Source organism: Kogia breviceps, chromosome 8, assembly GCF_026419965.1.
Source record: "Kogia breviceps isolate mKogBre1 chromosome 8, mKogBre1 haplotype 1, whole genome shotgun sequence".
In the NCBI taxonomy this organism is placed as follows: domain Eukaryota; kingdom Metazoa; phylum Chordata; class Mammalia; order Artiodactyla; family Physeteridae; genus Kogia; species Kogia breviceps.
Window position 1 is genome coordinate 89,484,006 of NC_081317.1, and position 17,654 is coordinate 89,501,659.

Below are 17,654 nucleotides of genomic sequence, written 5' to 3' on the forward strand. Positions count from 1 at the left end.
AGTCATTAATTTTAATGTTACAAGTTGTCAGTATTTTCCTTTATGGCTTATAATTTTTGTGTATTTTAAAAGAAATCATTCTACAGAAGTCATAAATGTATTCACATTTATTGCTTCTAAAAGTTTTAAAGCTTTTCCTTTCACATTAAGTTTTTAGTCTGTGGAGAATTAATTCTCTTGTATGGTATGAGGTAGGGAATCAATTTTTCCCTCTTATAATCAGTTGTGCCAGCAGCATTGACAAGTCCAGTCTTTCTGCACTGATCTACAGTGGCACTTCTATCATATATCAAGTTGTTATATAAGTGTGTCTGCTTCTGAGAAATATTTTGTTTTATTGGTTTATTTGTATGAATACCATATGTCTTATTTCTTTCGTTTTATAATATTTCTTTTATCTGGTTGACCAATTTGCTCCCATCTTCTTCTTCTTTAAGAATGTCTGGGCTTCTCTGGTGGTGCAGTGGTTGAGAGTCCGCCTGCCGATGCAGGGGACATGGGTTCGTGCCCTGGTCTGGGAAGATCCCATATGCCACGGAGTGGCTAGGCCCGTGAGCCATGGCCGCTGAGCCTGCGCGTCCGGAGCCTGTGCTCTGCAACAGGAGAGGCCACAACAGTGAGAGGCCCGTGTACCACAAAAAAAAAAAAAAAAAAAAAAAAAAAAATGTCTATTCTTGCTCCTTTGTGTTTCCATATACATTTTAGAATCATTTTGATAAATTTTACATGCACTTAAAAATTGAAGTTACGTTGACTCTAAGATTCAACTTGGGAAAAATTGAAATCTATATCCTCAAATCCCCCTATCTGTAAACACAGTATACCTCTCTATTTATTAGGTTTTAGTTAATTGCTTTCAATAAAATTTTATAAATTTCTCTAAAATGATCTTACATATCTTTTACTAGATTTATTCCTGAGTACTTTTTTTTTTTTTTTTTTTTTTTTTTTAAATGGGATCTTCCCGGACCGGGGCACGAACCCACGTCTCCTGCATCGGCAGGCAGACTCTCAACCACTGCGCCACCAGGGAAGCCCAGTACTTTTGTTTTTTATTGCTATTGGGAATGGTAGGTTTTTTTAAATCACATTTTTAAACTGATACTAGTGTAAAGATATGAAACTGATTTTTGTGTATTGATCTTATATTCAACAACTTTCCTAAACTCTTTTAAATTCTTATAGTTTGTATATTCTTTTGAGTGTTGTAGAAAATTATATCATCTATGGATGACAGTTTTGTTACTTCCTTTCCAGTTCTCATGCCTTTAATATCTTTTTATTACTGCACTTTGTAGTCCTAGCAGTATAGTAAGCATTCTTCTGTTCTTCCCAATTGTAGAAGGATGCTTCTAATATTTTATCATTCAATATGATGTTTGTTCTCTCTTTTTCCTTCCCCTTTCCCCTTCCCCTGCCTGTTCTCCTTTCCCTTATCCTTCTTTTCCCTCTCTCCCCTCTGTGCCCCCCCACCCCATATTTTTCAGATTAAGACCTTTTTTTCATCTAGTCCTGGTTTGCTAAGATTTGTTTAAAAATTATGAATCTCTGTTGCAGAAAAAAGATTAGATAGAATTCATTTAGTGAGATAATCATCTGGTTTTGTTCTTTCCATTTGTTAATGTAGGTTATATTAATAGATTTGATGTTAAACCAATCTTGCATCCTTTAGATAAGCCCAGTTTGTCATGATGTATTACTATCTTTTTTATACATTGCTGGGTTTAGTTTACTAACATTTTGTTTAGGTTTTTTGCTTCTATGTTCTTAAATAAGATTGGCCTATTATCTTCTTTCTTATATGATTTTTTTCTTTTGAAAACTTTAATTTTATTATTATTGATATGTAAGTAATACATATATACATTCATCTTGTAAAAAATTCAAACAATATAGAGCTGCTGAATAAAGAGTGAAAGGCTTTCTTCTCCTGTTCTTGCATCCCATCCCATCTTATATTAATCGTATCTGACTGGCATTAATATTGCCCATCCCATCTTATATTAATCATATCTGATTGACATTAAGATTATAACTAGGGCTTCCCTGGTGGCGCAGTGGTTGAGAATCCGCCTGCCGATGCAGGAGACACGGGTTCGTGCCCTGGTCCGGGCAGATCCCACATGCCGCGGAGCAACTAAGCCCGTGAGCCATGGCCGCTAGGCCTGTGCGTTCGGAGCCTGTGCTCCGCAACGGGAGAGGCCACAACAGTGAGAGGCCCGCATACTGCAAAAAAAAAAAAAAAAAAAAGATTATAACTGGTCTTTGCAAATGACTTGGGATATATTCTTTCTTTTTTATTCTCTGGAATGGTTTTTAAGAGCTATTAATTGTATTTTCCATGAATGTATGATAGAACTTATTATGTAACTATCTGGGCCTGGAATGTTTCTGTGAGAAGCTAGTCAACTACTGATTCAATTTCTTTTGTATTTATAGGACTACACAGTATTTCAATTTCTTTTCATCAGTTTGGTGAATTTTGTTTTTCTAGTGTCCATTTCATACAAGTTTTAAAATGTTTTGGCATAAAATCAACAGGAGGATATTATGATCTTGTTAATATCTGTAGAATCTGTGTTTATGTCCCCCTTTTCGTTGCTGAAGTGTATTTGTTTATTGCAGCTCTTTCATTTTTTGGATCAGTCTTATCAGAGTTTTGTCAATTTTATTATTCTTTTCAAAGAACCAACTTCTGGCCTTATTGATTCTATTATATTTTAGTTTCCATTTTGTTATTTTCTGCCTTTATTTTTCTATTAGACCAATCTTATTAAATTCTGTTGTTAAATCTTCTACAGCCATACTAATATTTTGTCTGCTTGACCCATAAATTTATCTGCTTGAGAGTGGGATATGTTAAAAATCTTCTAATGAGATGGTAGTTTGTCATTTTCTTCTTGTAGTTCTATTTTTGCTTCATATATATATGTACAAAGCTATATAATTAGTGTACAAGTTTAGAATTTTTATTCTGATGAATTGAACCTTTTATCATTTATAGTGATCCTCTTTATTACTAGTTATGTGTTTCTCCTTGAAGTCTATTTGTTTCTCTGATATTAAGATAGCTATATTGATTTTTTTGGTTGTTATTTTCTTGGTTTATATTTTTTTATCTTTTTATTTTCAACCTTGCATGCCCTTATATTTTAGGTATCTCTTTATTTTTAAAGATTTTAAATGACTTTTTTGAAGTATAGTTGATTTACAATGTTGTGTTAATTTCTGCTGTACAGCAAAGTGATTGAGTTATACATACACACATTCTTTTTCAGATTCTTTTCCATTATGATTTATCACAGGATATTGAATATAGTTCCCTGTGCTATACAGTAGGACCTTGTTGTTTATCCATTCTATATATAATAGTTTACATCTGCTAATCCCAAACTCCCAATCCATTCCCTCCTCCACTCCCCCTAAGTATATCTCTTAAAAAACAACATATAGCTAGATTTGGTATGCAAACTGAAAATCTTTGTCTTTCAAGTGAGAGCTTACCAAATTTACATTTATTTCGGTTACTAATGTTCTTATTGTGTATCTGCCATCTTATTTTGTGCTTTCTATTTGTCCCACTTTTTCTGTATTTTTTTCCTATATTTATTGTCTCTTATGTCAATTTTTCCCTTCATTCCATTGGTTTCTATTTTATTTTAATATTTTATCTTTTAACATGCTATTTAACTTAACCAAATAAAAAGTTAATCTGTATCTTTACTTTTCTTCTAAACATATGAAATCCTTAGAACACTAATCTCTGATCACCCTCTCTTAGATTACTAAATACTATTGATATGTCAGTATTTTAGCTATCTATTTTTTTAAGCTTTTCGTTTCGAAATCTTTATGTATTCACGGAAAGTTACAAAAGTAGTAAACGGAGGTCTCCTGGACCTTTCACTCATTTTTCTCCACTAGTTACATTTTTTTTTTTTTTTGAAAAATGTATTTATTTTATTTATTATTGGGCTGCATTGCGTCTTTGTTGCTGTGCATGAGCTTTCTCTAATTGAGGTGAGTGGGGGCTACTCTTTGTTGCAGTGCAGGTGCTTCTCATTGCAGTGGCTTCTCTTGTTGCAGAGCACAGGCTCTAGGTGTGTGGGCTTCAGTAGTTGTGGCACACGGGCTCAGTAGTTGTGGCTCGCGGGTTCTAGAGCACAGGCTCAGTAGTTGTGGCACATGGGCTTAGTTGCTCCACGGCGTGTGGGATCTTCCTGGACCAGGGCTCGAACCCGTGTGCCCTGCATTGGTAGGCGGATTCTTAACCACTGAGCCACCAGGGAAGCCCCAGTAGTTACATCTTGCATAACTGTGGTACAATTTTTTTTTTAGCTCTATACATTTTTAACTTCATAAATTACATATTATTTTTACAATGTATACTATCAGTATTTATTTGATTGACTCACATTTTCTTTTGTTTACTTATCCTTCTTATCTCTCAAACCTTCATTCTAAAAGTATTTTTCTTCTTCCGGAGTACATCCCTTAAAAATTCCTTTAGTGGAAGTCACAGTTGATGGCAAACACTCTTTCTAAATTGGCTAAAATTGTCTTTATTTCACTTTCATTTTTGGAATGTCATTTTCTCCTGTATTGATTTCTAGTTTATCAGTTATTTTATGCTCTGCAGTTGGAAGATTTTATTCTTCTCTCTTCTTGCTTCTGTTGTTACCATTGAGAAATCTGTCAGTCAGGTTTCTTTCTAGTTAGTCTTATCCCTGGCTCTTTTTAGGATTTTTCTCTTTGTTTTTGGTGTTCTGCAGTCTCATTGTTAGGCTTACTGTCTCTGTGGGTAGTGTCCTCTAGAGTTGTACAGCCTAGTAAATACAGATATGCATTTCTTTTTATTTATCTTTATGATTGTGTTTCCTGTATTTGAGGATTTGTATCTTTAATCAATTTTGGAAAATTCCTTGAATAATTGCTGCTTTTTCATCGTCTTTATTATCTATCTCTGGAACTTAGAATAGACATATGTTAGACCATTAAATTTCATTTTCCATTTATTTTAAACTCTCATATATCCCATATCTTTCTCTCTGGACTGCATTCTAAATCATTTCAGATTTATTTCATATTCACATTCTTTTTTTCATTTCTATCTAATCTGTTATTTGACATGTCTATTGAATTTTTCATTTTTATCATTACGTTTTTTATTTCTAGAAATTTTTATTCTTTTTCAAAACTGCTTTAACATTTCTCTTTCATGTTTTCAATTTCTTTTATTATTTCAAACATATGGAAACATATGAGCATATTTATATTCTCTACTTGGTAATTTCTTCTTCTTCTTCTTTTTTTTTTTTTTTTTTTTTTGCGGTATGAGGGCTTCTCACTGCTGTGGTCTCTCCCGCTGCGGAGCACTGGCTCCAGACGCGCAGGCCCAGCGGCCATGGCTCACGGGCCCAGCTGCTCCATGGCATGTGGGATCTTCCCGGACCGGGGCACAAACCCGTGTCCCCTGCATTGGCAGGCGGACTCTCAACCACTGCGCCACCAGGGAAGCCCCTCTACTTGGTAATTTCAATATCTGACATCTTTATGGGTCTGATCCTTTTGTTTTTTTCTGCTGACTTTTGCTCATGGTGTTTGTATCTTTTGGCATTTTTTTTTTTAATAGGCTCATTTTTCTTGGAACTCTGTGTGAATGCTTTGAAGCTTGGATTAAGGGTTGAGGTCTTGGGTTGTGTTGGATTGAAGCTTTTCTTTCAGCTAGGAATTGTGTTTGCTCTGTCATGTCATGTTCCTGGAACACAACCAATTTAGGACTAGGACTACTTTAAATCAAATTCTAGGCTTGAAATTTCTGGGGATCATGCAGGTAGTATGAATTTGGGCTCCAAACCTGTGTGAAGACTGTCCTGTGGCTACTTAAAAATTATTAAAGGAAACTCTCTTTTCTCCTCCAGAGCCATGGCCAGGACAGACACGTTTTCTTGTAGAGTCCTTTGCAGGTCAGGTTTATATTTAATTAACTCTTTCATTTTAGTTATAGACCTTCCTGGCTTTACATGGGAGCTTTGGCTCTAACTTAGCACCCTGTGTGGGTCTAATCTACTCCTACTGTAGATTATATGAGAGAGTAGGTAGATGCCCTTAGGGCAGCGGACAGTTTCAGCCTTGATGACATCTCTGAATTCCTGCTCCTGTTTTTAGTTTGGCCTCTGAGGATTTTCCTATCTTTTTTGCAAGCTCGACCATAAATTTAAAAGGATTAAAATATATTTTCTATCCAACATTTCTGTTAGAGTATTTTTTTTTTTTTTTTTTTTTGTGGTAGGCGGGCCTCCCACTGTTGTGGTCTCTCCCTTTGAGGAGCACAGGCTCCGGACGCGCAGGCTCAGCAGCCATGGCCCACGGGCCCAGCCGCTCCGCGGCATGTGGGATCTTCCCGGACCGGGACACGAACCCGCGTCCCCTGCATCGGCAGGTGGACTCTCAACCACTGCGCCACCAGGGAAGCCCCTCTGTTAGAGTATTTTAACATGGTTTTTCTGAGCCGGTCATTGACTAAACTTTTATTTCTTGTTACATATTAGAGACAAACTGGCAGTCTAGGTATGGGAAGCAATTCTTAGGGATTTATATGTGCCCATCCTCCATTGCCTAGAATCTGGGTATGTTTGATTAAATACGGCCTGAAACATGTTGAAAATTTCCTGTCAATAGAACAGCCTAAAGTGATCTACATGTACTAAAGAGAAGTGAATATACATTTTCAAATTTCCTGGTATTGCCCATAATATCCTTTTGATAGTGTTTCATTTTAATAAAAATGGTGCAAGGTAATTTGCAAATGATTAAGGCATGTTGTAAAGAAATTGACTTTTCTTCTTCAGTGTGCTTTATCCAGTAACTTTTATTTTCCAGTTTGCCAAGCATTGGACAGAGTCAAATGGTCTGGAATCTAAATCATTAACTACAGTATTATGCACAGCATCTGCCAATAAATTAAAGAACAAAGAGAATGTATATACTCCTAAGACTGCTGTAAGGAATGACGAGTGCTTTTCATTTCCTGAGCCAAAGACTCCAGTTAATAAGAACCAGCATAAAAGAGAAATACTCACTACACCAAATCATTACAGTACACCCTCAAAAGGTATTTGCTGTGTAGATTAAGCAGTGGTAAAACATTTTGAAATTCCTTCTTCTTATCATGCTAAATAAACATATAGCAGGTCAGAAATGGCTAGCAATGCTCTCAGGAATTGCTAGGAGAAGCCAAGCTGCTTTTTAAGCATATGTTATTTGCATTAGTTGAAATGAAAACATATTAATCACCTTCGAAATTTTTTTATACTCTCAGTATACAAAGATGAAAACTGTTTTGATAGATATTGTTGATTAATTTTATTTTCTTGTTCTTATGGAACCAGTGAGAGTAATGCTGTATGGTTATAGAGAGTAATGCTGTATGGTCAAACAAAACAAAACCCCCGATCCGTTTTTAAAAGCTTGGAATCTTATATTTATTATGAAGTGAATATTATTATCTCTAATTGGTATACTTTTAGATCATGAACAAAAAGTTAACTAATGAGTAGTAACCAGATTTGTTAATGCAGGTTTGTCACAAACTATCTGGGATACAAATACCCTACTAGAATAAAACACCAAATTTTGGAATAGGGAATATAAAAATAACCAAAGCTTACAACCTCTTTAATAACTTTTGTCAGCTTTCACAGAGGACTATTCTCTTTGCCTGATAGGAGTTGAAAGGGCTATGAATTGAATTAACACCTCCCAGTAATATATTCATTAAAGGCATAAATACAATTGACTTTTATTTATAGAAAGGAGAATCAGTAATCATGAAATATTATTTATGTGATCTATTTAGATTTTTCATATGATATTTATGATAAAATCATAAGCATGGCCTCAGTTTTACAGTGAAGAAAAAGAAGAGCCACACATGTAAAACAAAATGATTTTTTTTTAATTGTAAATTATCTGGTAACATTTCTTTAAAGAATTAGAGCCTTAACATCACTGGGCAAGTGATTACAATATTTCTGAGCCAATGAGTGAGGTGATATATGCATTATTGATGGAAAATTTGAAACTATAGCATGTCAGCTACATATGGTTTTTGTTTGTTTTCTAATAGCTAGAAACCAGTGCCTGAAAGAGACCCCAGTTAAAATGCCGGTAAATTCATCAGGAACAGAGAAGTTAATAACAGGCGTCATTAGCCCTGAGAGGCGGTAAGTGTTCAGTTTTATATAGTTTGTTTAGTATATGTAACCAGATTTCCTTTTTTCCTATATGATAAACCCAATTAAGGTAAACCCTCATGTAGGTTCTGTCAGGGACTGTAGGAATGTCTGTATGAACGTGGTCTGTGGCCATTACTGAGGCTGTTGCCACTGCCTTTCTCAGGGTGGAATTGTGAGACTCATCAGCAGTACGACTGGCACCTTAACTTAAAATACAGTTCCTGTGCTGAGACCCATCTTTCCCTACACTTCTTCCAGTGGAGTGTAGACATCCACTAACAAACAGCAGTCACTCAAATATTAAAGATCCTAAAGGGTGCTTCAGATAAAGCCCATTCCTCTTGTACAAACAGGTCTGCAGCATAGGTGACCTTTCATTATCTTTTATAGCTATTTTTTTGAGCAGGCTCCATTTTGAAGATAATTGAGAGAATTAGAATGTGAACTAGATGTTAGATGCTATGACATTATTATTAATTTTCTTGATATCATAATGATATTGTGGTTATGTAGGAAGATGTCCTTATTCACTGGTGATGTATGCTGAAGTGTTTCAGAGTAAAAGGTTGTGATATCTTTTTAAAAAAAATATTCATTCATTCTGCACCAGGTCTTAGTTGCAGCATGCAGGATCTTCGTTGCGGCATGCAGGATCTTAAGTTGTGGCATGTGGGATCTTTTAGTTGCAGCATGCGGACTCTTAGTTGCAGTGTGTAGACTCTTAGCTGTGGCATGCAGACTCTTAGTTGCAGCAGGTGAACTCTTAGTTGCCGCATGCATGTGGAATCTAATCTAGTTCCCCGACCAAGGATTGAACCCAGGCCCCCTGCATTGGGAGCGTGTAGTCTTACCCACTGGACCACCGGGGAAGTCCCAAGGGTTGTGATGTCTTCAGATGGATTACTTTGATGTACATTTTTTTTTTTTTTTTTTTGCGGTATGCGGGCCTCTCACTGTTGTGGCCTCTCCCGTTGCGGAGCACAGGCTCCGGACGCGCAGGCCCAGCGGCCATGGCTCACAGGCTTAGTTGCTCCGCGGCATGTGGGATCCTCCCGGACCAGGGCACGAACCCGTGTCTCCTGCATTGGCAGGCGGATTCTCAACCACTGAGCCACCAGGGAAGCCCTGATGTACATATTTTTAATGTATTTATTATATATATGTAGAGAAAGCAAATGTGGCAAAATATTAACAATTGTTGACTCTAGAAGGATATGTGGATGGTTATTATACATTTTGTTCAACTTTTCTATATATTTGACACTAAAAAAAAGGTCGGGAAAAATAGTTTTGGCAGTTGACTTGGGGGAAAGGTGACGGCTACATTTCAGTGGGAGATGGCTTTCGTGCTCTCTGAGGAAGAGTAAGATGGCTTGCCCAGGCATACCTGAATGATGTGCACCTAACAGCCAGGACAAATGCACCTCTGTGAGGGACCCAACAGGCAGGAAGTCCAACTCTTACTCGTGGGTTCATTGGTTTTTTTTTTTTAAGGTGTCGCTCAGTGGAACTCAACCTTAACCAAGTACATGTAGAGGATACTCCAAAAAGAAAAGGAACCAAAGTGTTTGGGAGCCTTGAGAAGGGGTTGGATAAGGTTATCACTGTGCTTACCAGGAGCAAAAGGAAGGGCTCGGCCAAGGATGGGCCAAGAAGACTAAAGGTAAGTGGACTGGAATTCTTTAATATGGATTTTAGAAGCTGACTGCTAACTGGACTACTTTTTTTTTTAAAGGAAAGTACTGAATGAATGAATTGATTAGTATTTTTAATTTATTTATTCATCCATTTAGCTAATACATATTTTTTGAGCACCTAAAATATACATGTTACTATGCAGTGGGCTTAGAGAATGCAGAGGTAAATTAGATACAGTTGCTCCTTTGGAGGAACAAATAACTAAAATTCAAATATTAAAGTTCACATAGGGGGATTAATCACAGAGGCAAAAGAAGAGGTGGGGAAGCATGGGGCATATATAAGGAACTGCCTTAAGGATGAGGGCTTGAGGTCAGTTGTCCTATCTTTGGTGCATAGGAGAGTCCCTGACACATGGGTACCTTTGTAGGCCCTCACAAAATATCTGAATGCATGGGAAGTTAATTTGAACTTTGAGTGTGGTGTGTGTGAGGAAAATAGGCTGGCTAAGACGTTTGGACCTTACTTGACAGACCTATTATGTTTTTACAGCATGTTTAATGTGTCAGTGGTGTGGACAGTATATTTGGTGGGGATAGGAAAAGAAAAAGAAGTGATTAGTAGATATAAAGTACTTCTTACTCTCTTGGATTCTCTCTGAGCATTTATTCAAACATCTAATGAATGACATTTTTGTTTGGGGGCAGTAAGAGGTGAAGGGAAGAATAAGACACAGCTCATGTCTTTAAGGAATTCGTAGAGTGGCAGTGAAAACAGGCAGGGATGTTGCTCTGATCCATGGGGCTTATTGCTGTAATAAAAACATGTTCCAAGAGGTGTGGGGCCCAGAGGAGGGAAGAGCAGATGGTGGTGTTCCCCATGATTTGGGGACTGGGTCTGTGTTTAGATTTTGCACTGAGAGTCTCATTTTGAGCAAATCTGGGCAGGTTTGGGGGAAGAAAAATGCTGAGCTGCTGGGTGGAAGGGTGCCTCAGGGGAGAATGTTCTGAGATCCCATTTATGTCCTGTCTTAAAGTGAGAGAAGATAGGACTTCTCCATTAGTATTTGTTGCCTTGTTAAACTTACATAATGCACTGGAGTTTTATGTTGCATATGGCTGTTTATTAGGCATATTTTATCTTTTTATTCTAAGAGTTCTCTAGTTGGAGACAGTTGTGAGGTATTTCAAACCCTGATATTGGGATTATGAAAATCATGGTGTCATTTCTCTGAAAGTATTAAATAAAGAAAATTAAGGAAACTTGTCCAGTTATATACATTATTGAGAAGCTCAGTGGTTATCAAATACTGATAGATGATATTCTAAAAATGTTCACCAATGTAAATTATTTGGAACTTGAATGCATTTTTCAGTAGGAACTGCTGTGATACTAGTTGGCTTTCTAGATATTTCCCAGTACTTCCAGGATGTAGGAGAAAAATCATAAGATTGGGAATGAGAAGCCTGGTTTGTAGCCTCAGCTTCATACAGTGTAGCTTGGATAAGTCATTTTATCTCTGACTATCTCAATTTTTTTATTTGTAAAAACTGGAGATAATGTCTATCCTGGCAGCTTCACAGAGCTGGGATATATAAATGAGACTGTCTGTATGAGATGCTATATTGCTTATGAAATGCTTTCTAAATATAAGGTGTTCCAGTGTCAAGTATCATTATTATTGTCATTGTTGAGCATTTTAACCCCAATGTAGCAGAACCACAGTTGTAATTAGCACACACCTAAGATCTGAAGCTTTATCTAACTTTGGATCTTTAACCCTTTCTAATGTTTTAAGTTTTTCAGAACTGAAGGACTTACTTTAGGAGATTATCCTCATTTTCCACCTAGTTCTTTTCTTTTCTTTCTTTCTTTATTTTTGGCTGCATTGGGTCTTTGTTGCTGTGTGCGGGCTTTTTCTCCAGTTGTGGAGAGCGGGGGCTACTCTTCGTTGTGGTGCACGGGCTTCTCATTGTGGTGGCTTCTCTTTGTTGCGGAGCACAGGCTCTAGGCGCGTGGGCTTCAGTAGTTGCAGCACGCGGGCTCAGTAGTTGTGGCTCGCGGGCTCTAGAGCGTAGGCTCAGTAGTTTGGGCGCACGGGCTTAGTTGCTCTGCAGCATGTGGTATCTTCCCGGACCAGGGCTCGAACCTGTGTCCCCTGCATTGGCAGGTGGATTCTTAACCACTGAGCCACCAGAGAAGTCCACACCTAGTTCTTAAATTAAAAAATTATAAACTTACAGAAAAGTTAAAAGGATGGTACAAAGGGACTTCGTTGGCTGTTCACTGGTTAAGACTCCACGCTTCCACTTCAGGGAACACGGGTTTGATCCCTGGTTAGGGAACTAAGATCTTGCATGCTATACGGTGTGGCCAAAAAGAAAAAAAGATGATATAAAGAACACCTTAATTTTTTAAGATAGTGAATCATATGTAGTTAAGCCCTCTTTTAGGAAGCAATCTATAAAAATCTGAAATTTAAATAGATAAAATAGGATTATTTCTTTATTTTACAAAGGAATCACTTGAATTGTGATTTGAAAGTGTTCAGTTTGTTATTTTCTTGAAAAAGCCAATCTAATTTGGTGAAAAAGTCCTGGATTGGAAGCCAAGAGACAGAGGGGCCTGTCATAGCTGTGCCACTTGTTCCTTTTATAACTTGAAGCTGAGGTTCCTGAGCTCTAGTCATTTGACAGTCACCCTCATGTCAGCATATCAGCATATCATCTGCACTGTTATTTATCTGGTACTTTTATATGATGTATTTTAAAAGCAGATTTATAGAGGTATAATTGACATGCAATAGTCTGCAGATATTAAAAATGTGCAATTAATATACTTTGGCATTATATATGTACCTGTGAAACCACCACCACAATCAAGATGACTAACTTTATTTATTTATCTATCTGTCTATTTATTTATTTATTTTTGGTTGTGTTGGGTCTTCGTTGCTGTGCGTGGGCTTTCTCTAGTTGTGGCGAGCGGGGGCTACTCTTTGTTGTGGTGCGTGGGCTTCTCATTGTGGTGGCTTGTCTTGTTGCGGAGCACAGGCTCTAGGTGTGCAGGCTTCAGTAGTTGTGGCACGTGGGCTCAGTAGTTGTGGCTCCCGGGCTCTAGAGCACAGGTTCAGTAGTTGTGGCGTGTGGGTTCAGTTGCTTTGTGGCATGTGGGATCTTCCCGGACCAGGGCTCGAACTCGTGTCCTCTGCATTGGCAGGCGGATTCTTAACCACTGCCCCACCAGGGAAGCCCCAAGATGACTACCTTTTTAAAAACTTGTATTTATTTAAAAAGAAACCATATGTCATTAGTTTTTCTAATCTTATTTTGCTAAATCTGATTGGAACAAATATATAAATATTAAAATAAAAGTATTTATCCATGTACCACTTAGAGTTATATTGTGTAACTCCAGTGCCTTGGGAAGTTCCCTGGTGGTCTAGTGGTTAGGATTCCAGGCTTTCACTGCCATGGCCCGGATTCAGTCCCTGGTGGGGGAACTGAGATCCCCTGTAAGCCGCATGGTGTGGCCAAAAAATAATAATAATAAAGTTTAAAAAATTAAAATTAAAAAATAAAACAGTGCCTGGCACCTAGTAAGCCGTCAATAAATAGGTGTTTGAATGAATGGATGGATAGATACTAATTAAGAATGAAGTTATTTCTGGACTTCCCTGGTGGTGCAATGGTTAAGAATCTGCCTGCCAATGCAGGGGACACAGGCTCAAGCCCTGGTCTGGGAAGATCACACATGCTGTGGAGCAACTAAGCCCATGCACCACAGCTACTGAGCCTGCGCTCTAGAGCCTGTGAGCCACAACTAATGAACCCACGTGCCACAACTACTGAAACCGACATGCCTAGGGTCCGTGCTTTGCAACAAAGAGAAGCCACCATAATGAGAAGTCTGCACACCGCAACAAAGAGTAGCCCCCGCTTGCCACAACTAGAGAAAGCCCGCGCGCAGCAACGAAGACCCAACTCAGCCAAAAATTAATTAATTAATTATAAAAAATTATTTCTGAGAATTATGCTGTTAGTGAATGAGAAAAAAAATAACTTGACATTACTTTTTTAAAGGGATACTTGTTATATTCATTCCTTCATAGAATTGTCATAGGATCACCTCCTGGGATTCTGTAAAATTCCTTAAATGATCAAGAAAGAATTAAGGAAACACATGCAACTATATACAAGTGAAATTTTCTAGGGCATTTGTTTTCTCACAGTTTACATTTCCGGAGTCTTTATCACCGTGTAGGAAGGGGGAAATAGGTAGAGCTCAAAGAGATAGACATTATTTAATATTTATTTACTTATTAAAAAATTCGTAGGAGAGGATGATGCAAATATAAAAAGGGTGATATGGATGCAGTTACTAATAAACATGATTTCTGCAGGCTTTCCCAGTGCCATCTCAATCCAACTTACCAAGAGTTGGTTGTAAATTCTTTCAGTGTTTTTCTTGAAATATTTCCACTTGAAATGGTACTATGTTGAGGAGTTTGGGATCTCTAAATGAGGTAGGATGGTCTTTGTGTTGATGTAAAGATTTACTTCTTAACCCCTTCTTTTTCTTTTTTAAGCCTCACTATAATGTGACTACAACCAGATTAGTGAATCCAGATCAACTCTTGAATGAAATAATGTCTATTCTTCCAAAGAAGCACGTTGACTTTGTACAAAAGGGGTAAGAGGCACACTTGCATCTATTACTTGACGTCTTTTGAACTTTGAAAAAACATAGGTTGATTCCCCTCTCAACCTATGTTTTTAATATAATTAAAAAAATAAATTGTTTAACATAATTAAAAAATATATTTTTCTCGCCTCATTTTTCCAAAAAGCTTTTATGTTAGTGTCTGTGTTCATAATTTATTCTCTTTTGTTTTATATGAGCTATAGAAGTTTTTAAAGTGCCCATATTGTCACCACTTTCAAAGTTAGACTTTTCAAAATAGAAAAATCTGAACTTCTTCCAGTTTCTTTTGCATCTTCTAATTTTCTTTGATGTTCTACTTTACAATAATAGTTATAAGTTGTAATCTAAATTTATGAGACACGTCAAACAAATCAAGGATATATATAGACTCCTTCTCTTTATAACATTCTATGTGACAGAACTGGTTTTCAGGACTTTCGAAAATTATTTCACCATAGCTGTTTCCCACTGTTGAGTGAACTGCCATCAAAGCCTCCTTGGTCACGATCTCATGGTCTGGACAGCCAGACCTCTTCTGGTTGCTTAAGATGTTCATATTTCTAAACATTTCCACTTAGTTATGTCTCTTTTAAATTTCATTATTAAAGCACTAACAAGAAGAGCCACTGATAGATTAACAAAAACATTTAATTGGAACAGTCAGTATAGAGTAAGATTTTAAGAAACAGTCTTTTGCAAAGTAATTTTACTTTTCATTATCTCTAAATGTTGGCAAGCACTCTTACGTGAACCCTGGCTTTCTTCTTTAGGTATCATTATATCACATCTAACTCTGACCTGTTCTTCATGCTTGGGATTTATCCACAGCGTTAGAACGTCTCGCCAAATCTGTGTTAGAAAGCTTTCGATTAATTTTCCTTCAGCGTATGATCTATCAGATCGGTAACTGGCTATTCACCAGTAATCTGTTCCTTGAACTTCCTGATCCACCTGAAGATCTGCCTTTATCCTTCTTTTTTCTTTTTTCCTTCTCTGTTTGTTTTTACCTTTTTTGTGACAAAGCAGAATAACAAAAGCTAAATTTTTCAGTGGTGTGGTGTCACTAATCTCGGTTATATTCCATTACTATCTTTTTCCAATGAGGAAAAATCACTTTTTATCTTTGATATGACTAAATTGCTCTATGCTCATCTTCCCATCAGGAACCTTAACTACAGGGTTTACCTTAATGGCATTTCTGATAGCAACTGCTTATTTTTAATAGATCAAGCCCCAAAGGACATAACTAAGTTAGTAAGAAAAATAATGATATTTTAATACACCTTGTAATACATAACAGATACAAGTAATTTCTCCCCATTTACATGGAACAGTGCCTAATCATGTGCCCCTAAATATTTAGGGAACCGAAATTTAGAATTGATCCTATTATTTATTGTTTGTATTTATCTATTGAAGGTCAGTAAGACAATTAAATAAAACTAAAATATAATGTAAACAAATTAAAAGTTGATTTACATGAATTCAATTTATGCAACTTTGCAGGAACCATACCTATTTCTTAAGATGTGTGGAAGGCTTCATATAGACAGGGCCTTTCCATTATCAGAGTAGTTAATGTGGCAGTTCTAATTATATATGCCATATGTTTCAACCATGGGAATGTACTGTCTCATTGGACTTTCTTTTATAACTCTGCCCTAAAGTGTTGTAATGATCACAACCTCTTATTACTGTTAGAAAAACCTCAGAAACATATGTCCTACTGACAGGTTGCTGGCTTCAGCTTTATTTATATGAAAGACAGAAGTTTCTGATGAAGTGCACAAAATAAAATATTCTTAATCTTCCCTCTGCTTTCCTTTGTTGTGAACATTGGGGAAATGGCCTCATGTTCACAGATTACACCATTGAAAGACTTGCATAAAGGATGCCGGAAGATTTCTTGAGCATGAATGGCATGTATAGCTATGAAAAAAGGGGTTTTCTTTGGAGCAAGGGAGAATTCTGGTAAAGCCTTTTCATCTGTATTCTTTTTTGAGATCCTGGTTAGCTTTTGGGAAAACACTAGTCATACTCCATCACTAAAGCATATCTAGGTCATCTGGAAACTGTAAGCAGTACTGTATTGCTTAATATGAAATAATGGTTCATTTTCCCCACTGGCCTCCTAGAGGCTTATAGAAATCTCTTGTATTATACAGAATATTCATGGTTCTCCTGCTAACTGGCTTCTTATCTTGTTTTTCACAGCTATACACTGAAGTGTCAAACACAGTCAGATTTTGGCAAAGTGACAATGCAGTTTGAGCTAGAAGTGTGCCAGCTTCAAAAACCTGACGTGGTGGGTATCAGGAGGCAGCGGCTTAAGGGTGATGCCTGGGTTTACAAGAGATTAGTGGAAGACATCCTGTCTAGCTGCAAGGTTTAATTGATGAATGGTTTCCATCCTGCCTGATGAGTATGGGTGTGATACAGCCTACATGGAGCCTGGTGTGATGGGTTTGATTTTTAAAGTCCTCTGGAACTGCGAACTCGTTTCTAAAGCGCTATCTTAAAGACCAATATCTTTTTGTTTTTAAACAAAAGATATTTCGTGGATGAATCTAAGGCAAGCCCCTCTGTCATTATCTCTTACTGTCTTTTTAAATCATGTGCTTTGTATATTAATAACTGTTGACTTTCTTAGATTCACTTCCATACATGAATGTAAGCTCTTAACTATGTCTTCTTTTAATGTGTAATTTCTTTCTGAAATAAAACCGTTTGTGAATATAGCAGGCTTCTCCTCTTCTTTGTATTTGATTTTGATCCAAATAAAACCTCAAATGGCTTCTTGACTATTAAGTAGAGACTATTTGGAGTATGTTTTATCTGTTATCAAATATGCCTTGGGTAGAAAAACAGATAAGAATTCATTTGCATAATTTTTCCTGTCTCTGATTTAAGTAGGATTTATTGAGATCGTTAACTAAGTCACAGCTGTGGTTACCAGAGTTAAACAACACATTTAATATGTTGAATAAAAGAGTATTGACTTCAGTATGTATGTTTGGTCAACAATGATAACTATCTGGACTATGAACCCCCATGAAATGTTACTTTATAGTAATT

General features: G+C 36.9%; 1 protein-coding gene across 2 annotated transcripts in view; it reads left to right on the forward strand.

Moving 5' to 3' along the window:
• The window catches only part of MELK (maternal embryonic leucine zipper kinase), an 81,591-nt gene extending 64,273 nt beyond the window's left edge, over positions 1–17,318 (forward strand). Inside the window, exons 14-18 of one of the 2 annotated variants that reach the window (XM_059072170.2) lie at positions 6,883–7,114; positions 8,129–8,225; positions 9,732–9,900; positions 14,464–14,567; positions 16,794–17,318. In XM_059072170.2, the coding sequence (XP_058928153.1) occupies positions 6,883–7,114; positions 8,129–8,225; positions 9,732–9,900; positions 14,464–14,567; positions 16,794–16,971 (780 nt within the window). In that variant the 3' untranslated portion in view covers positions 16,972–17,318. The remainder of the gene's footprint in view (positions 1–6,882; positions 7,115–8,128; positions 8,226–9,731; positions 9,901–14,463; positions 14,568–16,793) is intronic. The other variant, XM_067039699.1, reaches the window with a different exon arrangement.
• Positions 17,319–17,654: the final 336 nt, after the last annotated feature.